General features: G+C 45.5%; 1 protein-coding gene across 1 annotated transcript in view; it reads left to right on the top strand.

Moving 5' to 3' along the window:
* Positions 1–319: 319 nt before the first annotated feature.
* Positions 320–22,645, top strand: part of capns1b (calpain, small subunit 1 b) — a 47,752-nt gene continuing 25,426 nt past the window's right edge. Inside the window, exons 1-4 of the mRNA XM_087984078.1 lie at positions 320–438; positions 1,409–1,529; positions 13,150–13,168; positions 15,540–15,632. Of these exons, the coding sequence (XP_087840204.1) occupies positions 1,441–1,529; positions 13,150–13,168; positions 15,540–15,632 (201 nt within the window). The 5' untranslated portion in view covers positions 320–438; positions 1,409–1,440. The remainder of the gene's footprint in view (positions 439–1,408; positions 1,530–13,149; positions 13,169–15,539; positions 15,633–22,645) is intronic.

Raw genomic sequence — 22,645 nt, 5'->3', positions numbered from 1 at the left:
ACGTTCAAAAGGGAATGAGAGCTCTGATGAAGATTCATCTAGACCCCAAAAGCCAGCGTGCTTTCTCTCCGTGGACGCTGCCTGACCCGCTGTGACCTCCAGTACTGGCTGTTTTTGGAATGAGAGCATTGTTTCAAAAAGGAAGGTTCAGGGTTATGAAGAGAAACTGGGGGACGTGATTTGAATAAACTGCTTATTCCGAGAGCGCAGTGGCATTCTCCTGCTCCATGACAATACTCAGAAATGAAGCCACACCCATTTGGTTCTGGACCTTTATTCAAAGATGAGGGTGCGGTAGGACCCAGAGATGGCTCCTCCCGGGGGCGGGGACAGGGACAGGGTCAGGCTGTCTAACCGGATTGACAACTTTTCACGCCCAAATCCGGCTGCAGAAAGCGAGAGGCTGTGCCATTCACATTTCCAGCTGGATTGAAATCGGTAAGGAGAGATCTCTGGGTGACATTGCCTATTTAAACCGAACCTGAATGTGAGGTTTCTTTAAGATAATGAGTATCCTATTTCGGCCTCTGAAACTGACGGGATTGTTACATTGTATCCCCAGTCCCCGGCCCTGAAACTGACGGGATTATTACATTGTATCCCTAGGCCCGGGGGCCCTGAAACTGACGGGATTGTTACATTGTATCCCTAGGCCCGGGGGCCCTGAAACTGACGGGATTGTTACATTGTATCCCCAGGCCCGGGCCCTGAAATTGATGGGATTGTTACATTGTATCCCCAGGCCGGACCCTGAAACTGACGGGATTGTTACATTGTATCCCTAGGCCCGGGGGCCCTGAAACTGACGGGATTGTTACATTGTATCCCTAGGCCCGGGTGCCCTGAAACTGACGGGATTGTTACATTGTATCCCCAGGCCGGACCTTGAAACTGACGGGATTGTTACATTGTATCCCCAGGCCTGGGCCCTGAAACTGACGGGATTGTTACATTGTATCCCCAGGCCTGGGCCCTGAAACTGACGGGATTGTTACATTGTATCCCCAGGCCTGGGCCCTGAAACTGACGGGATTGTTACATTGTATCCCCAGGCCTGGGCCCTGAAACTGACGGGATTGTTACATTGTATCCCCAGGCTGGGCCCTGAAACTGACGGGATTGTTACATTGTATCCCCAGGCTGGGCCCTGAAACTGACGGGATTGTTACATTGTATCCCCAGGCCGGACCCTGAAACTGACGGGATTGTTACATTGTATCCCCAGGCTGGGCCCTGAAACTGACGGGATTGTTACATTGTATCCCCAGGCCTGGGCCCTGAAACTGACGGGATTATTATATTGTATCCCCTGTCCCGGCCTGAAACTGACGGGATTGTTACATTGTGTCCCCTGCCCCGGCCTGGGATTTCGCTGAGGCTCTAGATTGATGTCTCTGTCTTTTTGCAGCTCTTGCACTTGTCTGAATCTTCACCCTCGCCATGTTCGGCATTTTGAAGGGTTTAGCTGGTGGTGGTGGTAGCAGCGGCCTTTCGGGCCAATTACTCCAGGGATTGGCCGGCGTCATTGGGTAAGCGACTTCGTTTAAAACCTGCCTGAGTCAGATGGGGGTTTTCAAACAAAAATGACAACCTTGACTATTTCAAACCACCCTCTCGCCACTTTTTAAGATTCAATTACTTTGTGTAAACTTGCAATACTGTCTCCCTGTTCATCAAACTGCCTCATAGTGAACATGCAGTTTAACATTGTTTTGAATGGGTGGGGTTCATCAACTCCCGTGCTCACCAAAATTCATCCGATTTGAGAAGAGTTTTAGCTCCGGCCTATGGGTACAGGATCTGGTCTGGGATCAAAGCTTCCAGTATCCTGTTGGCGGTGCCTGTTTGTAAATTGAAAACATCGCAGTTCATTGAAGGAAGTTGAGTACTAGGCAGGCTATTGCATTTTCCCATGCTGATTACAGAATTCTGTAAACTCAATTCCCTGCCCATATCGTTGTTGTAGTTTTAAATTCCAGACACATTTGGAATAATGACCATTTAGCATTATTTTCAATCAATCTGTGCTGATATGTTATAGACAGAGACTCAACCCAGAGCTTCTGACACTACCATTGCTCCACAAGACCATTTGGTTTACCATTTGGATACTGACCCGAGCACACTGGGTCTAAGGGAATCGATTACCGAAGCTGATCACTTGAGCAAAGATCAGCCATTAAGATGGTTAATTTCATGGCTTATTTCTGATGTAAACTCCGTGTTGCTCCATGTGGTGAGGTTTGGGCGAGGGATTAGTTCAGTGAAGTTTGTTTACCGGGGGGTAGGAAGCTTGAGTGAGCTTTGTCATGAAAGGTTTTAGGTAACCTCCTTCCAGCTGTGATTATGGCTGGCTGAAGTGTGTGTGTGTGTGTGTGTGAGAGTGCTCGTGGAGATCTCTGCTGCATTGCTGGGCCCATTGGAATACAGCATTTCAGAAATAGTTTGCTTGAATTTCCAGCGGTTGCTGCACTTCTAAAGTAGCTCATTGGCTGGAGAGCGCTTGAGAATATACTAGGCAACAAAAGGTTCTTCCAGTGCCCTCTGCCTCAGTTGAACCCACCTCCATCTCTTTCCCAAGTCCTGACTATGTGCTGGGTGGGGATGGGGTGATGGAATTCCCCACGATTCTACAGACTACCAAAGATCCATAAACCAGGAGCCCCCCTCAGACCCATAGTCTCACTACCCGGAACACCAACTTACAGACTGGCCAAAGAACTACACGCAAGACTGAAATACCTAGTAGAAGAGTCACAGCACTCCATCCACTCCACCCAGGAATTCCTAAAAATCATCAAAAATACCAAAATAGAGGAAGACAAAACAATGATCTCATTAGACGTAACAGCAATGTTCACCTCCATCAACATCAACACTTACCACACTTTTAGAAGAGACCATCACACACACACCAACCACCATCAATCACATTACCAACGAAAACATCATGAAGCTAGTGGATCTGTGCCTCACCACCCACGTCACCTTCAACAACATAATCTACAAACAAACCAATGGCACTCCCATGGGATCTCCGCTATTAGGATTCATAGCAGAAGCAGTAATGCAAAGACTAGAACAAACAGCCCTACCAACCATCAAACCAAAAATCTGGGTCCGCTACGTAGATGACACCTTTGTCATCACAAAATGAAACAAGATAGAAGAGACATTTAACATCATCAACAACACCCTCACAGGAATAAGGCTCACCAAGGAGGAAGAAACCGACAACAAACTCGCATTCCTGGACATCACAGTCGAAACAATGGACAACGGAGAACTACAAACCTGTATATACAGAAAACCGACAAACATTGACCAAATACTTAACTACACCAGCAACACACACAAACAAAGCTGTATCAGAACACTATTCCAATGAGCCACATCACACTATAGCATATACGAACTTCGGAAAACAGAGGAGAACCACCTATACAACGTATTCAAGAAGAACGGATACTGAAAAAATACAGTCCGCAGATTCCTCAAGAACAAACCACGACAAGCAGACCAAACACAGCCAGAAACCCTAACCACCTTACCATATATCAAAGAAGTTTCAGAAATGACAGCCAGACCACTAAGACCCCTTGGAATCCTAGTAGCACACAAACCCACCAAACTCTCAAACAAAAACTAACAAACTTAAAAGACCCAGTACATCCCATGGACAAAACCAACGTCGTCTACAAAATTCCATGCAAGGACTGCCACAAACACTACGTAGGACACACAGGAAGAAAGTTAGCCACCAGGATCCACAAACACCAGCGAGCCACAAAAAGACACGACCCTCTCTCTCTCTCGTAGCCCTACACACCGAGAAATAAAACCCACCATTTCGACTGGGACAACACATCTATCCTGGGACAGGCTAAGCAAAGGCATGCCAGAGGCCTGGCACTCCAACCACAACACCATAAACAAACACACAGATCTCGATACCATCTATCAACCCCTCCAAAAACTAACAGGAAATGACATCACCACAAACCCCAGGAATCCCATCCAGGAGAAAGATATAAATAGAAAGCAGGAGACAACAGCTTCTCTTCACTTGGAGGTCGCCACTGATGTTACCTAGCCAGGTAATGAAATGTCTGGATATCAAACCTACACCCTAAACCTCAACCTGAGCTACAAACCTTCACAAACCTTGCAAAAACCCTATTATTAAAGTCCTGCATAAAACTTCAAAGCACTTAAATTTGGTGGTAATATACTGGCCTTAATTGAGAATGAGTTAGTAAGCAGGAAACTGCAGGAAGAGGTGGGTCATTTTCAGTGGGAAGGCAGTGACAACTGGGGTTCCGCAAGGATCAGTACCTGAATCCCAGCTATTTTCAATGATCTGACTTATTTGTTTGGGAAAATCAAATGTAATATTTCCAAGTTTGCTGATGACACAAAAAGGAATTGAGTGATGAGGAGGATGTAGACGGTTCAAAGCAATTTAGACAAGTTGATTGATTGAGTGGGCAGATGCTTGATGGATAGATGGATAAATGTGAAGGTATTCACGTCCGTATGACAAAATAGAATAGCAGAGTATTATTAAAATGGTGATAGGTTGAGAAATATCAGTGTACAAAGAAACCTAGATTTCCTTGTACAATAGTTACTCAAAGCAAGCATGTTGGTGCAGCAACAATTCAAATAAAGGTCACCCTTTGACCTTCATTACAAGAGGATTCAATTAAAGGAGTGCGATACCTTACTGTAACTTTACTGGGCTTGGTGAGACCACACCTGGAGAACTATGTGCAGGTTTGGTCTCTTTCCCCAGAGACAGGACATAGTAGACATGGAGAGTATACAGTGAAGGTTCACCAGACTGATTTCTGGGATTAGAGGAAGTGAGATTGGTTTGGCTGGGGTGGTGTTCACCAGCATTGAGAAGAATGGTGGGGGGCGGTGGGGACGATTTCATTGAGATGTGTAAAATTCTGACAGGCCTGGACAGACTGGATGCAGGGTCCTCTGGCTTGGATGTTTACAGTCCCAGGATATTGGGTCGGCCTTTAGGAATGATGAGAAATGTCTGTAACTGGGAAGGTAGTGAGCATGTGGAATTGTCTATGCTGTAGGGGTCAAGTCACTGAACCAATGTCTTTCTGAAATTGAGGTCTGAGTGTTAAAGCTGTCAAGAGGTATGGGGAGAACGTGGGAGTATGGCATTCAGCTAGAAAATCAGTTGTGATCATATTGAGTTGTGGGGCAGGTGGATGGGCCCAATGGCCTACTCTCCTATTTTTCTATGAAGCCGCTGGGGTAAAAAGGTGAGGAAATGGGGAGGAAAGTTGTCTTCGTGCAGTATCCAGCCTGGGAATATCTGTGGGAATGTTGCATTTAAAAAAAAAATTAACCTATTTTTCAGATATTATTACACTCTTCAGGAGCAGATGGGACTTGAAGCCAGGCAGCTCTGGTCCAGAGGCAGAAGCACTGCTCCTGCACCACAAGGGGGCCCCCCTGTGCCAACAATTAAAAGAGGGGTGTGCACTTATGAGTAATTCTGCCTCTTCCATCGGCAGGTGTGGCTTTTAACAGGGTTGGTTCTTCTGCATTTTTTTCTTGTAATGAGCTGCTGAGCCCTTCCCTGATGTTAGTTACATGACAGCTCAGTGGAGGACAAGTCTTGACATCTTTTCCATCAGGCGTTTGACACTGCACCAGTCAGACCACCATTTTCCACAACTGACAGGACAGTCAGGCACAGTGGTGGCAGATGGAATTCAATCTGACAAAACTCTGGGCTCATGCACTTGTGGAGGGCAAACAAGGTGAGGGATGACACTTGGAATGCTTGGATCCTGGAGTGTATTGAAGATCAGAGGGACCTTGATGTGCATATCCATAGTTCCCTGATGGTAGCAGGGCAGGCAGATGAGGTGATTAAGAAATCCTCCAGGATACTTATCTTTAGTAGCCATGACACACGTTCTCCCCATACCTCTTGACAGCTTTAAACACTCAGACCTCAATTTCAGAAAGACATTGGTTCAGTGACTTGACTTCTACAGCATAGATAATACAAGAGAAGGAATGTTATGCTGGAATTGTATAAAATGCTGGTTAAGTCACAGCTGGAATACTGCATGTCATTCTGATTTTGAGGTTATAGGAAGGATGAGGTTAAATGAGAGAGGACGCAACGGAGATTGACCAGGATATTACCTGAGCTGGAAGGTCTGTGCCAGCTGGAGAGATTGGAATTGTTTTCCTTGATTAGAGACAAAAAATAAATCTGCAGATGCTGGAATCTAAAATAGTGTAGATTATGTATTTCTGGCAGTACAGACTCGATAGGCCAAAGAGCCTCCTCTTGTCTGTGTGATTCAATGAATGCCGCACCAAAAGCTAGGCCTCCATCTTTTCTTCCAGAAAGATACCATGGCACCATCACCACCACTCCATGGCATCCTGCCAATTCCCCAGCCAACATCAACACAGATTAGATCATTACCATATTGCTGTTTGATCATGACTGCATTGTTTGTTCGATCTTGCTGTGTGCTGCTTGTGACACACAAATCAGAGGATTTAAACACCGACAGTAAGCCATAAACTCACTCACTCAAGCAGATTTATGTTCATTCTTCCAACCCCCTCAGAATGAAGTTTGCTTTGACAAGCTGCAAATCAATCATTTAATCAGCACTTATTCCATATGCATGATTGTGTTTTATTACAGGTGCAAATACAAACTTCCAGTTCCTCAATTCTTCCTGAACATGTTCTAAATTTGCATAATGCTATCCTGGTTATGCAAATGAAGCTGTGGTCAGTCAAAAGGATATATATCCACCACATGCATCAAGATCTAGTGTACAAAACAATGGAGTGTTCACAGAATCTGATATTTACGGCATGAGGCCATTCAGCCAGGTCTATGCTGGTCAAAGATCTGACTCTATTCACCCCATTTTCCATCTCTTGGCCCTTGTCCTGGAGGATATGACACTGCAACTGAACAAATGCTGAAGTGTTACGAGAGTTTCTGTCTCCAACGCCCTTTCAGGCAGTGAGCCCCAGACTCCCACCGACCGATCGGCCTCTTACCTTACATCTATGATCTTTGGTTATTGGCCCTTTTACTAATGGAAAAGTGCCTTCCTGTCCACCCTATCAACACCCCTCAAGTCTTTGTCAAGTCCCCTCTCAACCTTCACTGCCCCAAGGAAAACAGTATAGACAGGCAGGAGGCTGGGGGAACACAGCAAGCCAGGCAGCATCAGGAGGGACAGGCAGGAGGCTGGGGGAACACAGCAAGCCAGGCAGCATCAGGAGGGACAGGCAGGAGGCTGGGGGAACACAGCAAGGCAGGCAGCATCAGGAGGGACAGGCAGGAGGCTGGGGGAACACAGCAAGGCAGGCAGCATCAGGAGGGACCGGCAGGAGGCTGGGGGAACACAGCAAGGCAGGCAGCATCAGGAGGGACAGGCAGGAGGCTGGGGGAACACAGCAAGGCAGGCAGCATCAGGAGGGACAGGCAGGAGGCTGGGGGTACACAGCAAGGCAGGCAGCATCAGGAGGGACAGGCAGGAGGTTGGGGGTACACAGCAAGGCAGGCAGCATCAGGAGGGACAGGCAGGAGGTTGGGGGTAAACAGCAAGACAGGCAGCATCAGGAGGTGGAGAAGTCAACATTTCGGGTGTAACCCTTCCTCGGGGCTGTACCTCCAAATGCTGCCTGTCTGTTTTAGATTCCAGCACCTGCAGGTTATTTTTTTTTTAGTCTCTAATTAAGGAAAACTATCTCAATCTCTCCAGATGGTACATTACCTTCCAGCCTAGGTAATATCCTGGTGACTTACACTGGTCCCACTTTCCAGCAACTAGCTCTGTAGCCTTGAATTTCAAGTACCCATCCAAATACCATTAGTTTAAGGTTGTGAGGTTACCCATCACAACTCCCCTCCTAGACAGTGCGTTCCAGACCTCTCCCATTGTCAGGGCAAGGGTGGGGGAGAGGATTTCTTCAATTCCTTCTGAGACAGAGGGTGGTGGTGGAGGGTTGTTTTTCAGACTGGAGGCCTGTGACCAGTGGAGTGCCACAAGGATCAGTGCTGGGTCCTCTACTTTTTGTCATTTACATAAATGATTTGAATGCGAGCATAAGAGGTACAGTTAGTAAGTTTGCAGATGACACCAAAATTGGAGGTGTAGTGGGTAGCGAAGAGGGTTACCTCAGATTACAACTGACCCATCTGGTCCAGATCCTATGGGCTGAGAAGTGGCAGATGGAGTTTAATTCAGATAAATGAGAGGTGCTGCATTTTGGGAAAGCAAATCTTAGCAGGACTTATACACCTTAATGGTAAGGTCTTAGGGAGTGTTGCTGAACAAAGAGACCTTGGAGTGCAGGTTCATAGCTCCTTGAAAGTGGAGTCGCAGGTAGATAGGATAGTGAAGGTGGCATTTGGTATGCTTTCCTTTTTTGGTCAGAGTATTGAGTACAGGAGTTGGGAGGTCATGTTGCAACTGTACAGGGCATTGGTTAGGCCACTGTTGGAATATTGCGTGCAATTCTGGACTCCTTCCTATTTGAAAGATGGTGTGAAACTTGAAAGGGTTCAGAAAAATTTCCAAATGTGTTGCCAGGGTTGGAGGGTTTGAGCTATCGAGAGAGGCTGAACAGGCTGGGGCTGTTTTCCCTGGAGTGCCGGCGGCTGAGGGATGACCTTATAGAGGTTTATAAAATCATGAGGGGCATGGAAAGGATAAATAGACAAGGTCTTTTCCCTGAGGTTGGGGAGTCCAGACCTAGAGGGCATAGGTTTAGGGTGAGAGGGGAAAGATATAAAAGAGACCTACGGGGCAACCTTTTCATGGAGAGGGTGGTACGTGTATGGAATGAGCTGCCAGAAGAAGTGGTGGAGGCTGGTACAATTGCAATATTTAAGAGGCATTTGGATGGGTCTATGAATAGGAAGGGTTTGGAAGGATATGGGCTGGGTGCTGGCAGGTGGGACTAGATTGGGTTGGGATATCTGGTCGGCATGGACAGGTTGGACCAAAGGGTCTGTTTCCATGCTGTACATCTATTACTCTATGATTCTATGACTCCTGCTTTTCACCATAAAAGCTCACCCGAGATGTACTGGAGTGTGATTTGAACCACTGACCCTGCCCGTCATCTCCCGCCCTGTTAAAGACCATTGCCATCTCAGTTTGAGCTATGCAGTTTACTCAGTTAGCAGATACCCTTGGTTGAAGATCCATTTCTAGAGAGCAGGTCAGATAGTTGGCAGGGTGTGGGGTGGGTAACTCACCACTGCCAAACTGAGGGAGTCGGCAAATCACTTTTTCAAGTACTTTACCCTCCTCTACTTTGTCCCCACCCTGGAGATTTAATGCGTTGTTAGGTTTATACGGAATTTCAGGTTTGACCAGTTGATCCCGAGTGGCGATCTCTGAATTGAAAAGTGGGCTGAATTATAATCACTGAGGAGAAAGTGAGGACTGCAGATGCTGGAGATCAGAGCTGAAAATGTGTTGCTGGAAAAGCGCAGCAGGTCAGGCAGCATCCAGGGAACAGGAGAATCGACGTTTCGGGCATAAGCCCTTCTTCAGGAAGAAGGGCTTATGCCCTTCCTGAAGAAGGGCTTATGCCCGAAACGTCGATTCTCCTGTTCCCTGGATGCTGCCTGACCTGCTGTGCTTTTCCAGCAACACATTTCCAGCTCTGAATTATAATCACAGCAGAAGAGCAACATCTTATTTTAGACTAGGGGCCTCTGCAGTCTTTGGGGCTCAGTATTGGAGTTTATTAATTTTCGGGCCTGAGCACCTTCTCCCATGTCCTTAGCCTAACCTCACCACACCAGGCCTTATCATCACATGGCCTGCTACCACGCACGGCACATTGCCGGTTACTAATGGTCGCCATTAGCAGCTATTGATTTCCCCAGGCTGATTTTGACCCATTCCTTTCTCTGACCCACTGTTGTTCATTCTTTTTCTCACTCTCTGCCTCCATCTATTGTTTACTCATCTCCTAGACTGCCCCACCTTCACAACACCATCTTCAGCATATACCATCATTTTCCTGGTTACAATCCGTTCTGAAGAAGGGTCGCTGGACCTGAAATGTTAACTCTACTTTCCTTCCAGATCTGCTGAATTTTCTCAACAATTTCTGGTTCACTGTGCACAGTTTATTTTTGAATTATCTCCTATTTCACCCTTTTATTTTCTTTCCCTCGCAACCTCTCCCTGTCACTAGAGTCTGAACAACCGGCCAACAGAATGGGCAGTTGTACCACTGGGCTTCACTCATGTTCAGAGGAAAAATAATCATCTCACCTCCTATCCTGCTACCTTTTGCAAATGAAACTAACATTCTCTTAAATGAGACCAGGGGCGGCACAGTGGCTCAGTGGTTAGCAATGCTGCCTTACAGCACCAGGATCCCATGTTCAATTCCAGCCTCAGGTGACTGTCTGTGTGGAGTCTGCACATTCTCCCCGTGTCTGTGTGGGTTTCCTCCGGGTGCTGCGGTTTCCTCCCACAGTCCAAAGATATGCAGGTTAGGTGAATTGGCCATGCTAAATTGCCCATTGTGTTAGGTGCATTAGTCAGAGAGAAATGGGTCTGGGTGGGTTATTCTTCGCAGGGTCGGTGTGGACTGGTTGGGCCGAAGGGCCTGTTCCCACACTGTAGGGAATCTAATTTAATCTAAATGTTATCTTTACGTATTATTACATTTTACTCATAGCAAGTTTAAATGCATCAAAATTTGCCACATTGCCTATACTGTTGAGTGTTGACCATCTGTATATCAGTGGGTTCATGTTCCACTTCAAGTGTCATTTGTGAGGTAAAAAGACAGCCCATCACTCTAAACCATGCCCACCCCACACTCCTGAGCCCCACCAGTTAAAGACTGGAGCAAAGACACAAGTCAGAGTATCTAGACCCTCCAAAGGAGTCTGCCTGCAAAGTACAACTTAACAAGAAACTTCTAATCTGGAAATTTACTTCACCAAATAACACTTAAATTAACTTGTTGCCACATGTGAAAGGTGTTTTGCATTCTGTACAGGCAGTTTGTACCATATGAAGTGCATCAGGGTAACAGAATAGAATGCAGAATACAGCCACAGAGAAGGGTGCAGTCAGTGAGAGATCAGATGTAACATTTGAGAGGTCAGCTCAAAAGTATGCTAACAGCAGGGAAGAATCTATTCATATGTGTATTTGAACTTGCACAATCTTCTGTCTGGGGTGAGAGAGATCATTGGTTGCTTTCTCGAGGCAGTAAGCAATCTACGTGGAGTCAATGGATAGGAAGCTGGTTTGCTTGATGGACTGGGCTTGTTCGTGATGCTCTGCCGTTACTTACAGTTTCGGGAAGAGCAGTTGCCATCCCGTGCTGTGTTGCATCGAGATAGGACGCTTTCTACGATGTATCAATAAATATTGATCAGAGTCGCTGTGGAGATATGAATTTCCTTCGCCTCCTGAGGAAGTAGAGACTTTGTGCTTTGTTGACCGTTGTGTCGACATAGCTGGACCAGGACAGATTGTAACTGATCATCATTCCAGGGACCTGACGCTGTTGACTATCTCCGCCTCAGTGCTGGGGGTGTGCCCTCCACTCCACTCCACTTCCTTCACTCAATGACCAGCTCCTTTGTTTGGCTGACTTTGATGAAGAGATTGTTATCTTTACACCCCATGCCTTTGAAGAACTCCCATCTCTTTCCTGTATTTTGTTCTGTCGTTGTTTGAGACCCGACCTGCAATGGCAGCGTCATCAGCAAGCTTGCAAATGGAGTCCGAGTGGAATTTGAACACACTGTGAGTGTATAAGGAGTACAGTAGGGGGCTGAGTATGTAGCCTTGCAGGGCACCAGTGTTAAGGATTATGGCAAAGGGAGTGGTGTCGCTTATTCTTACTGATTGAAGTCTGTATGGTCAGAAAGTCGAGTTACCGAGCGGAGAGCTGAGACCTAGGTCCCAGAGGTTAGAAATGAGTCTGTAACTTGAACCAATGTTTACAAAATGACCATCTTCCTTCATGACACTTAAAAGGCCACTTCTTAGCAGCTTAGAAATACAGGATGCACATAAGAGAATATTTTTGATGTAAAAACATTTTTTGATGTATTGTAACTGTTACGGAAGAGAGATCCTTGAAATACAGAAATAAAAACAGAAGTGACTGCAGGAACTCAACAAGTCAGGTACCATCTGTGGAGAGAGAGCACAGTCAGTGTTTCAGTACTGAAAGGTTATTGGGGCATAAATGTTAAGTCTATTTTCTCTCCACAGATGCTCCCAAAACTACTGAGTTTCTCCAGCTATTTCTGCCAGATTTTTGGCAGCCGTAGTTCTGGTTTTAGTTTGGTTTCTTGGGTGTACCAGGATGCTTAGATGAGGGGTCAGTGAGGCATATATCCCAAATGTGTTTAATTATTGTCCTACTTCTATAAATGTCTACGGTTCAGATTACTAATTTTTTAAAAAATTCAGAGCAATTTCAGTAACTGCTGTATGAAACTTGTAATAGGATGGTCTTGAGTGCACGTATTTCTGCACTGATCTTTCTGAGTTAACATACTTAGGCAAATTGAAGAGGTTTCTGACAGTGATTATTGGAGGCTGGTTGTCCACAGAATGTAGCATACTTGAGGACTTTGAAATGTTGTTTATTCGGAATAAACAAGGTCTTTTCCCTGGGGTGAGGAAGTCCAGAACTAGAGGGCATAGGTTTAGGGTGGAGGGGAAAGATATAAAAGAGACCTAAGGGGCAAATTTTTCACGCAGTGGGTGGTGCATGTATGGAATGAGCTGCCAGAGGAAGTGGTGGAGGCTGGTACAATTGCAACATTTAAAAGGCATTTGGATGGGTACATGAATAGGGAGGGTTTGGAGGGATATGGGCCGGGTGCTGGCAGGTGGGACTAGATTGGGTTGGGATGTCTGGTCGGGTTGGACCGAAGGGTCTGTGCTGTACGTTTCAATAAAGCTGAAGCACAATGTCCCAAGAATGGGAGACTGATAGTCTGGAGCATGAACTCTGGGTTGAATAATTTTGGTTAAAGTTTCATATCTCAAATCTGTTTGGAAATGTTTCATGTTTACAACATGTTAATTTTTATTTTTCTGCTCTTTCTTATGTTTCGCCCTCCAGACAAATGGTGGCTGGCCCAGTAAGTATCTTGAATCTTCCTTGGTTTTAAATCAATTAAAACTGCATTTGATTTAAACTAAATGTTAAATGTATTACTTGTTTCAAAGTGACCCCAGATTCTCTTTTTGATTAGAGTTTTAGCAAGTTGTCTTTACTGCTGCAGCCCACTAGGAGTCAGCTAGGATGATGGTTGCATTGTCCTGTCTCCAGTGACCATTGAATGGTACGGTACGACTGAAGCCATCAATGCTGAGTGCCCGTATTGAGGCAGGAAGAATAACTCCTTGGTTGAATTCTGTTGTAGAACAACTAGTGGCTGTGAATGCATGTCTCAGCATGAGGTAATGCCTTCAAGAGTTTTCTGATGTCTAGATGTGGAAGCAATATCTGGGACCATACAAATATCTGGCTGGAAGTATGCTAGGAACAGCTAGCTGGCTTATGTGCATGAGATACTTTTTCAAAAGTATTTCATTAAATATAACTATATTGATTTAAAAGTATCACTCAATTCTCCCCATTGGAAGTTAGGAATCTCATTTACTGAAGTTTGCTGTTTATTTATTTATTTTAAGTTCACTGAGGCTTGTTTTGCAGAGGAGGCAGTTGAAGCCTGATAGGGTTAGTGGAGATAGGAACGTGCAATTTTGGTTAAGGTCTGAATGATTATTGTTAGTCTCGTGTCAAGCCAATTTGTTCACTTGAATGTAGAAGCGACAGTGTGCGTGTCCCCTAGTCTAATGGCAAAATAAACCGAACCCAACCTTTACAAATACATGTTTAACAGTGACACTGAATTTTTTTTTTTAAAAGAAAGTTCTAAATGGGATGTGGTCATCACTGGGTGGGCCAGCAATTGCTTGCCATCTCTAGATGCCCTTAAAGTGGCTGTGAACTGCCATCTTGAAGCACTGCCGTCCATGTGGTGTAGACCCATAATGCCATTAACGAGGAGTACAGTTGCCTAAGGGTTTGCACTGTGCTATGTGAATTCTGTGTTAGAGTGTAATGACATCAACTATTCAGGGAAGCATCTCATTTCATGTTGGTGAGTCCTTTCATTCATCAATTAACAAACTGCAGCCAAGATTCGCAGAAAGGGCATGATAGACTGCGCATAGGGAGATATGAGGAAGACAGGGTTCCACCCAAACATGGGTTCCATTGGGAATTGTAGAAAGACAGCACAATGGTGCTAAGCTGCCTTTTCCTTCAGCCACATGGGGAAACCAGGATTGTTCTTTATTGTTTTCTTTTTTTCTTTTTACTGGGTCTGGTCTGTGATGGCAGGGTCTAATGAATTAAGCTTCTCAAATAATTGTATGATGCCAGAAATGTTTACCCCTACTCAGCGATGACTGTTGAGTGAATTTCTCCAGGAGTGTACCTTTCTCTCGTCACCACTGAAATAACTCCCCAGATACTGGTATCCTGTCACCAGTCACCCCCTTTACTTCCACATGAACAGTCCTTGACACTGGTCCAGCTCCCTCAGAGCCAGGTCTCGGAGTGAACAGAACCTCTGACCCTCCTGTTTATCTTTTTTTTTTCCTGCTGAACCCAAAAGACTGTCCACTGGCCGTCTGGCGCCCGTGCCCCCCCCCCCCCCCCCCGCCCTGGAGGTCAATCTGGTGCCGGGTACCAGGATTATTCTTGGTGCTGAGAAGGTTAAGGTGATTGGCTAGAGGAAAAATGAATAGTTCTGATCGAACGAGGTGGGGAAATTGTTTTTTTTGTTAGCAGGAAAGTGGGTAATTGGAAGATATATCGTGCTCTTGTGTAAGAGGAGATTGAGATACAGGGATTATTTACTATTCTGTTGGATACTGTGGTTATTATTTTATAGGTTATGAAATTATCATTTATTTCTCTCCTGTCTTTTAAATAATTTTGTCCCAAATGTGCTTCCTCCTGTCTATTGAAACGTGTGCTCTCTTCACGCCGTCTTGATCTGGAAAATCTTTATTGCTTCCCTCCCTCACTCTCCAGGCAATCTGCTGTTTGCAAACGGCCTGAACATTTACTGGTCCACTGTCATGTGTCAAGGTGGACAATCCTTGGGATAGTTCAGGAGTTAATGAGTGATAATCTGTAGCATGTGATGCCCCTAGGATTCCTGTTCACATTTTTAAAACCAGATAGCTTCAACTGGGTGCTTGTGAGCAGGTCATGTGATTACCTACAGGACCCTGTCAAACCAGAGTTGGCAAGCACCATTCCCGAGCCTCTTGTATTATATCTGTCCATTTTAAAACCAGCTCTAAATGCCTCTGTCAAAACTCAATGAGAGAGAACATTCTAGATGAGAACATTCTAGTCTGTTTGTTTTGACAGCCCTACGAAGGGCCTGTCTTTCGGGTTTTACTAACCATCTGTTGCCTGTTTCCTAGGCCGAACAACCCCGCCATGTTTCTCAGATTGAGTCCTACGAGAACGAGGAGGAGCGAAGGTTTCGAGCGGTCTTCAAGCAGCTGGCTGGAGATGTAAGTGTTACAGGGACATGTTCACCTGTTTATGAGCTGTTCTGAACTTTTTGTGTTTACCCTCTGTCGGGCACAGTCGATCAAATGTGGAGCTGGAAAAGGCACAGCAGGTCAAGCAGCATCAGAAGAGCAGGGGAGTTGACACTCTCCGTTGTGAATTATAAATTTGGGTGATAATGTCTTGTTTCATTGTACCTCCCCTGCACCTGGGAGACTCAGTGTTTACTTTCATCGAACTCGATTACACATTGAATATTGGCTGAGGTTTAAACTTGAGCTTGTGTTTAAAGCAGGTGACATATTAGATTAGAATATGGAAACAGGCCCTTTGGCCCAACAAGTCCACACTGACCCTCTGAAGAGCAACCCACCCAGACCCATTCCCCTACATTCACCCCTGACTAATGCACCTAACACTATGGGCAACTTCGCCTGGCCAATTCACCTGACCTGCACATCTTTGGACTGTGGGAGGAAACTGGAGCACCCAGAGGAAACCCATACAGACGTGGGGAGAATGTGCAAATTCCACACAGTCGCCCAAAGGTGAATTGAACCTGGGTCCCTGGCACTGAGGGAGCAGTGCTAACCACTGTGCTGCCCCCTATTGGTAAAGGGTCCTTCGGTTGTACCGCCCGCCAAGGTTTTAAAGAGGAGAGAATTTGGAGAGGAACATCAGTCAAGGCTGCTCAAGAGGCTGACACGAGGACTAGGAGCTGCTGGAGGTGTTCACAGGTCTTCGCCTGTCCCACCATTCAGTAAGATCATGGCCAATCGGATTCAGGGACACCGTGTCACTTTGCTTTTTCTTAAACTGATGCCTCTCTGAGAAGACATTCCCCCTCACCTTTTATCCAGATGGGAGGCTTCTAATTTTTAAATGGCCTTCCATAAAGGGAAGCATTCCTCTCCCTCCGTCTCCCCCTCTATTGCCCCCTGCCCCAAGACCAAACCAAAGTATTTGTATTAATGATGTGACCGAGGCAGTCGTGGGGCTTGATTATCAGCACGTTCCTCCCACCACAGTTCTAACAGAAAATTGTATCTTATTAACTGAATCATACTTTTTGAGGAAGTAACAAGGAAGATTGATGAACACAATACTGTAACTGTTGTCACTGTGAATTTTACTAAGTTTTTTTTACACATGACAGTTTAATCAGAAAAGTGAGATCCCATGGGATATTGGTGGTGAGTTGAATCCAAAATTGGCTCAGCAACAGGGAATTAGGCTTACGGTCGATGGATGTTTCTGTGATTGGAAGTTCGCTCTTGCGCACTCTGGCTCTCTCTTTCCATTTTGATCGTTTTGGTGATTGAGTCAAAATATTTGTATTGATGGTGTGACCAAGGCAGTCGTGGAAGTTGATTATCAGCACATTCCTCCCACCACAGTTCTAACAGAAGATTGTATCTTATTAACTGAATCATACTTTTTGAGGAAGTAACAATGAAGATAGTACTGTCGCTGTTACCATTGTGAATTTTAGTAAGGTTTTTGATGAGGTCGCATGACAGTTTATTCAGAAAAATGAGATCCCGTCAGATACTGCTAGTGACTTGAATCCAAAATTGGCTGAGCAACAGGAAGCCAGCCTTATGGTCACTGGATGCTTCTGTGATTGCAAGTGGTTTCTCTGTGCGTGTGTGTCTCTCGCTTAGTAATCGAGTTTAGCATTCTGAGTACATTGGTTTGAATCCTACCTTGGTAGACAATGAAGTTTGAACCCAGTAGAAATCTGGATTAAAACCTGGCCTAATGGTGTTCTGTTAGTGTCATTAAACACTCTTATCATTCACTAATAACTTCTGGGGTAGGAAGCTGCCACCATTCCCTGTTCTGGCCCAAGTGTGATTCTAGACCCACAGCATTGTGTTTAACTCTTACATCCCTCTGGACAATTCGGTTTGGGCAACAAATGTTAGAGTAGCCAGTCACACCCCTGTTTCATAACTGAATTTTAAATTTAAGAAAATGGCACCTCTGACTTGTTGTTAAGTAGAGATTTGGGAGCGGGCCACCCACTTATGCTGCTTGTCGTTCACCCTGCCAATGTACTCCTGTCATTTTAACAACTTGAAATTTTGTAACTTACAGCAACAATGCAGCCATTTAGTTTGGAGGGTGGGGTCAGGACACTGAAAGTGCAATTATGCTTGACTCAAATATGTTTTCTTGGAATGTGAGTCATCAGATCAGCCTGTGACTATTTCCTCAAACCTGTGAAGGCACAGCTGAAACAACAGACACTTGCTGTGTCCCTACTTTTGGATTACTCTCCTGTGATTTGAGAGACTGGAACATGCCAAACCCAGTGTCACCTAATTTTGAGAAACAAATTGGTAAAAGTAGAAATGTGATTTATTTTAAAATGTTATTTTTTTTTCTTCAAACTTAACCAATGATAGGTTTAACAATTGGCTCATAAACCTCAATAATGTGTAATCACACTTGGGTGTTATGCACAAAGTTATCACTGGAAAGGTTTACAAAAGCTCATTCTATTCAATGTTGCCATACAGTGGTGACACAGTGGTTATGTCACTGAGCTGGTAACCCCAGAAGCCATTTATCTCTCCACCCTTGAGGCTCCCAGCCTCATTCCTGATGAATGACTTTTGTCGATTTTCCTGCTCCTCGGATGCTGCCTGACCTGCTGTGCTTTTCCAGCACCACTCTAATCTTGACTCTGATCTCCAGCATCTGCCTAACCCCAGAAGCCCGGTCTAACGCTTTGTAGTTAAAAATCTCAGAACACCAGGTTATAGTCCAACAGGGTTATTTGGAAACATAAGACACAAATCGATAGTAAAACTGTGTCTAATGATCCTGCCCCACGGGCTACCTGATGAAGGAGCGACGCTTCGAAAGCTAGTGCTTCCAAATAAACCTGTTGGACTGTAACCTGGTGTGGTGATTTTTAACTTTGTACACCCCAGTCCAACACCGGCTCCTCCATACAATGCTTTGCAGATATGGATTCAAATCCCACCGAGGCAGTTGGTTGAATAAAATTCCATTAATAAATCTAAAGTATCACGCTGGTCTCAAATAGCAGCTTTGAAGCCTCGGTTAGATTAGATTAGATTAGATTAGATTACTTACAGTGTGGAAACAGGCCCTTCAGCCCAACAAGTCCACACCGACCCGCCGAAGCGCAACCCACCCATACCCCTACATGTACCCCTTTTTACCTAACACTACGGGCAATTTAGCATGGCCAATTCACCTGACCTGCACATCTTTGGACTGTGGGAGGAAACCGGAGCACCCGGAGGAAACCCACACAGACACGGGGAGAATGTGCAAACTCCACACAGTCAGTCGCCTGAGTCGGGAATTGGACCCGGGTCTCTGGCGCTGTGAGGCAGCAGTGCTAACCACTGTGCCACCGTGCCGCCCACTGCCACCGTGCCGCCCACGGTTAATTGTCAAAAAAACTCCATCTGGCTCACTGATGTCCTTTGAGGGAAGGAAACTGCTGTCCTTACCTGGTCTGGCCGAAATGGGACTCCAGACCCATAGAGGAGTGGTCCACTCTTAACTGCCCTCTGAACAGGCCTAGCCAGTTACTTAGTTCAAGGATGATTAGGCATGTCCCATTTCCTGTTAAAAGAACAATGATTAAAAATGAAGTATTCTGGATTAGAGTGGTGCTGGAAAAACACAGCAGTTCAGGCAGCATCTGAGGAGCAGGAGCCCTTCCTGATGAAGGGCTTTTGTCCGAAACGTCGATTTTCCTGCTCCTCGGATGCTGCCTGAACTGCTGTGCTTTTCCAGCACCACTCTAATCCAGAATCTGGTTTCCAGCATCTGCAGTCATTGTTTTTACCAAAAATAAAGTATTGTCTGTTTTTTCCTACCAGTCAGTATTAGCTGAAACAGTTGGCTCAAGTTGCAACCCAGTCTTGCCAATTTTAAAAAAAAATTTACGTTCATTCCCAGGCAGTTGGTAAGACCTATAATCATGTGATAGTTGGTCATGTGACACTTTTTTATCCTAAAAGGATAAGCCAGCATTTATAGCCTGACCCTAATTAAGAGTCACCCACATTGCTGTGATCTGGAGTCGCATGGACAATCGACAATGGTTTCATGGTCATCGTTTATTGACTCAGATCCTGCCATCTGCCAGGCACGATTTAAATCTGGGTCTCCCGATCATTATCTGAGTCTCTGGTGTGATAGTTTAGGGACAATTTTGGGCCCCATCCCTCAGGAAAGACGTATTGACCCTGGAGTGGGACCAGAGGAGGTTCACAAGAATAATCCCAGGGTTGAAAAGCTTCAACATATGAGGAATGTTTGAGGACTCTAGGACTTGACAGAGTTTAGAAGGATGGGGGAGCGGGGTATCTGAAACTTGTAGAATACGGAATGGCCTGGACAGAGTGGACGTTAGGGAGATGTTTCCATTGGCAGGAGAGACAAGGACACAGCCTTGCAATAAAGGGAAGATGGAGATGAGCTAAAATCTGTGGAATTCATTGCCACAGAAGGCTGTGGATGTCAGGTCATTGAGTATATTTAAGGCTGAGATAGATAAGTTCTTGAATCCCAAGGGATTAAAGCTAATGTGGAGAAAGTGGGAGAATGGGTTGAAAAACCTATTGGTTATGATTGAGTCTGCTCTGCCACTGAATGGGCCAAATGGCCTAATTTCTGCTCCTGTCTTATGGTCTAATATCACAAGGTCATCACCCCACCATGAATTGATGCCTGAAAAATACATTTTCATTTTGTAGTGCAGTAAATATCGCCTCCCAAACCTGATTTCATCAAGATTATCGCAGTTAAGTGACTGCAAACGTATGAACGATAGCAGGCATTCACGAGCTGAACTGAAGATGCAGCCTGGTTCCCTGGGAGACCCTTGCTGGATTTTCATTTGCAAAGAGTTGCTCCGTTTGGGATATTAAACCAAGTTCAGTTGGATGTGGAAGACACATTTTATCGTAAAAGGGAGCTTTTTCTGTTCAAACGTGTCACATGACCAACCATCACATGATTACAAATCTCACCATCTGACCACTGGAACACTTCAAACCAGAGTTGCTGGGTCTGACTGGAAATTACAGGCCTGGATTTGCATAGGTGCTTGAATTATGGCTTTGGCATGTGTGAACCAGCCTGTGAGTGTGTGAGACTGGGCCTGGTACATGTGGAGTTGAGCAACAATTCCACTTGCTGCTCATATGTGAGACTCTGGGCATTGTATGTCAGATTTGTAGCTTGGTTTCTCTGCTTCATAGAGTCATAGAGATGTACAGCATGGAAACAGACCCTTCGGTCCAACCTGTCCCTGCTGACCAGATATCCCAACCCAATCTAGTCCCACCTGCCAGCACCCGGCCCATATCCCTCCAAACCCTACCTATTCATATACCCATCCAAATGCCCCTTAAATGTTGCAATTGTACCAGCCTCCACCACATCCTCTGGCAGCTCATTCCATACACGTACCACCCTCTGTGTGGAAAAAGTTGCCCCTTAGGTCTCTTTTATATCTTTCCCCTCTCACCCTAACCTGTGCCCTCCAGTTCTGGACTCCCTGATCCCAGGGAAAAGACTTTGTCTATTTATCCTATCCATGCCCCTCATAATTTTGTAAACCTGTATAAGGTCACCCTCAGCCTCTGACGCTCCAGGGAAAACAGCCCCAGCCTGTTCAGCCTCTCCCTATAGCTCAAACCCTCAAACCCTGGCAACATCCTTGTAAATCTTTTCTGAACCCTTTCAAATTTCACAACATCTTTCCGATAGGAAGGAGACCAGAATTGCACGCAATATTCCAACAGTGGCCTAACCAATGTCCTGTACAGCTGCAATATGACCTCTCAACTCCTGTACTCAATACTCTGACCAATAAAGGAAAGCATACCAAACACCTCCTTCACTATCTTATTTACCTGCGACTCCACTTTCAAGGAGCTATGAACCTGCACTCCAAGGTGTCTCTGTTCAGAAACACTCCCTAGAACCTTACCATTAAGTGTATAAGTCCTGCTAAGATTTGCTTTCCCAAAATGCAGCACCTCACATTTATCTGAATTAAACTCCATCTGCCACTTCTCAGCCCATTGGCCCATCTGGTCCAGATCCTGTTGTAATCTGAGGTAACCCTCTTCGCTACCCACTACACCTCCAATTTTGGTGTCATCTACAAACTTACTAACTGTACCTCTTATGTTCGCATCCAAATCATTTATGTAAATGACAAAAAGTAGAGGGCCCAGCACCGATCCTTTTGGAAATTCACTGGTCACAGGCCTCCAGTCTGAAAAACAACCCTCCACCACCACCCTCTGTCTTCTACCTTTTGAGCCAGTTCTGTATCCAAATGGCTAGTTCTCCCTTTATTCCATGAGATCTAACGTTGCTAATCAGTCTCCCATGGGGAACCTTATCGAACACCTCACTGAAGTCCATATAGATCACATCTACCGCTCTGTCCTCATCAATCTTCTTTGTTACTTCAAAAAACTCAATCAAGTTTGTGAGACATGATTTCCCACGCACAAAGCCATGTTGACTATCCCTAATCAGTCCTTGTCTTTCCAAATACATGTATATCCTGTCCCTCAGGATTCCCTCCAACAACTTGCCCACCACCGGGTTCGGACCCACCGGTCTATAGTTCCCTGGCTTGTCTTTACCGCCCTTAAGCAGTGGCACCACATTTGCCAACCTCCAGTCTTCCAGCACCTCATCTGTGACTATCAATGATACAAATATCTCAGCAAGAGGCCCAGCAATCATTTCTCTGGCTTCCCACAGAGTTCTCGGGTACACCTGATCAGGTCCTGGGGATTTATCCACCTTAAACTGTTTCAAAGTAGGGTTGGCAGGGCTGCAGCCCTCGCTGCTCTGTCCGATACTGTACCAGGAGCAGGGAGTGGGTCCTCGTTTCTCCTGCCTCTGCTCCTCAGCGGCTGCAATAAAGCAACCTCTCCAGCAACGTTCCCATTGCTGCCCACAGAGTGGAGTGATTTGCTGTGTCCCTGGGAAAGGG

This window comes from Chiloscyllium plagiosum, unplaced genomic scaffold (genome assembly GCF_037043375.1).
Source record: "Chiloscyllium plagiosum isolate Xiang-an unplaced genomic scaffold, Cpla_swu_hap1 HiC_scaffold_47, whole genome shotgun sequence".
In the NCBI taxonomy this organism is placed as follows: domain Eukaryota; kingdom Metazoa; phylum Chordata; class Chondrichthyes; order Orectolobiformes; family Hemiscylliidae; genus Chiloscyllium; species Chiloscyllium plagiosum.
The sequence above is the reverse complement of the archived record's forward strand: the minus strand, read 5'-3'. Positions and strand labels throughout refer to the sequence as shown.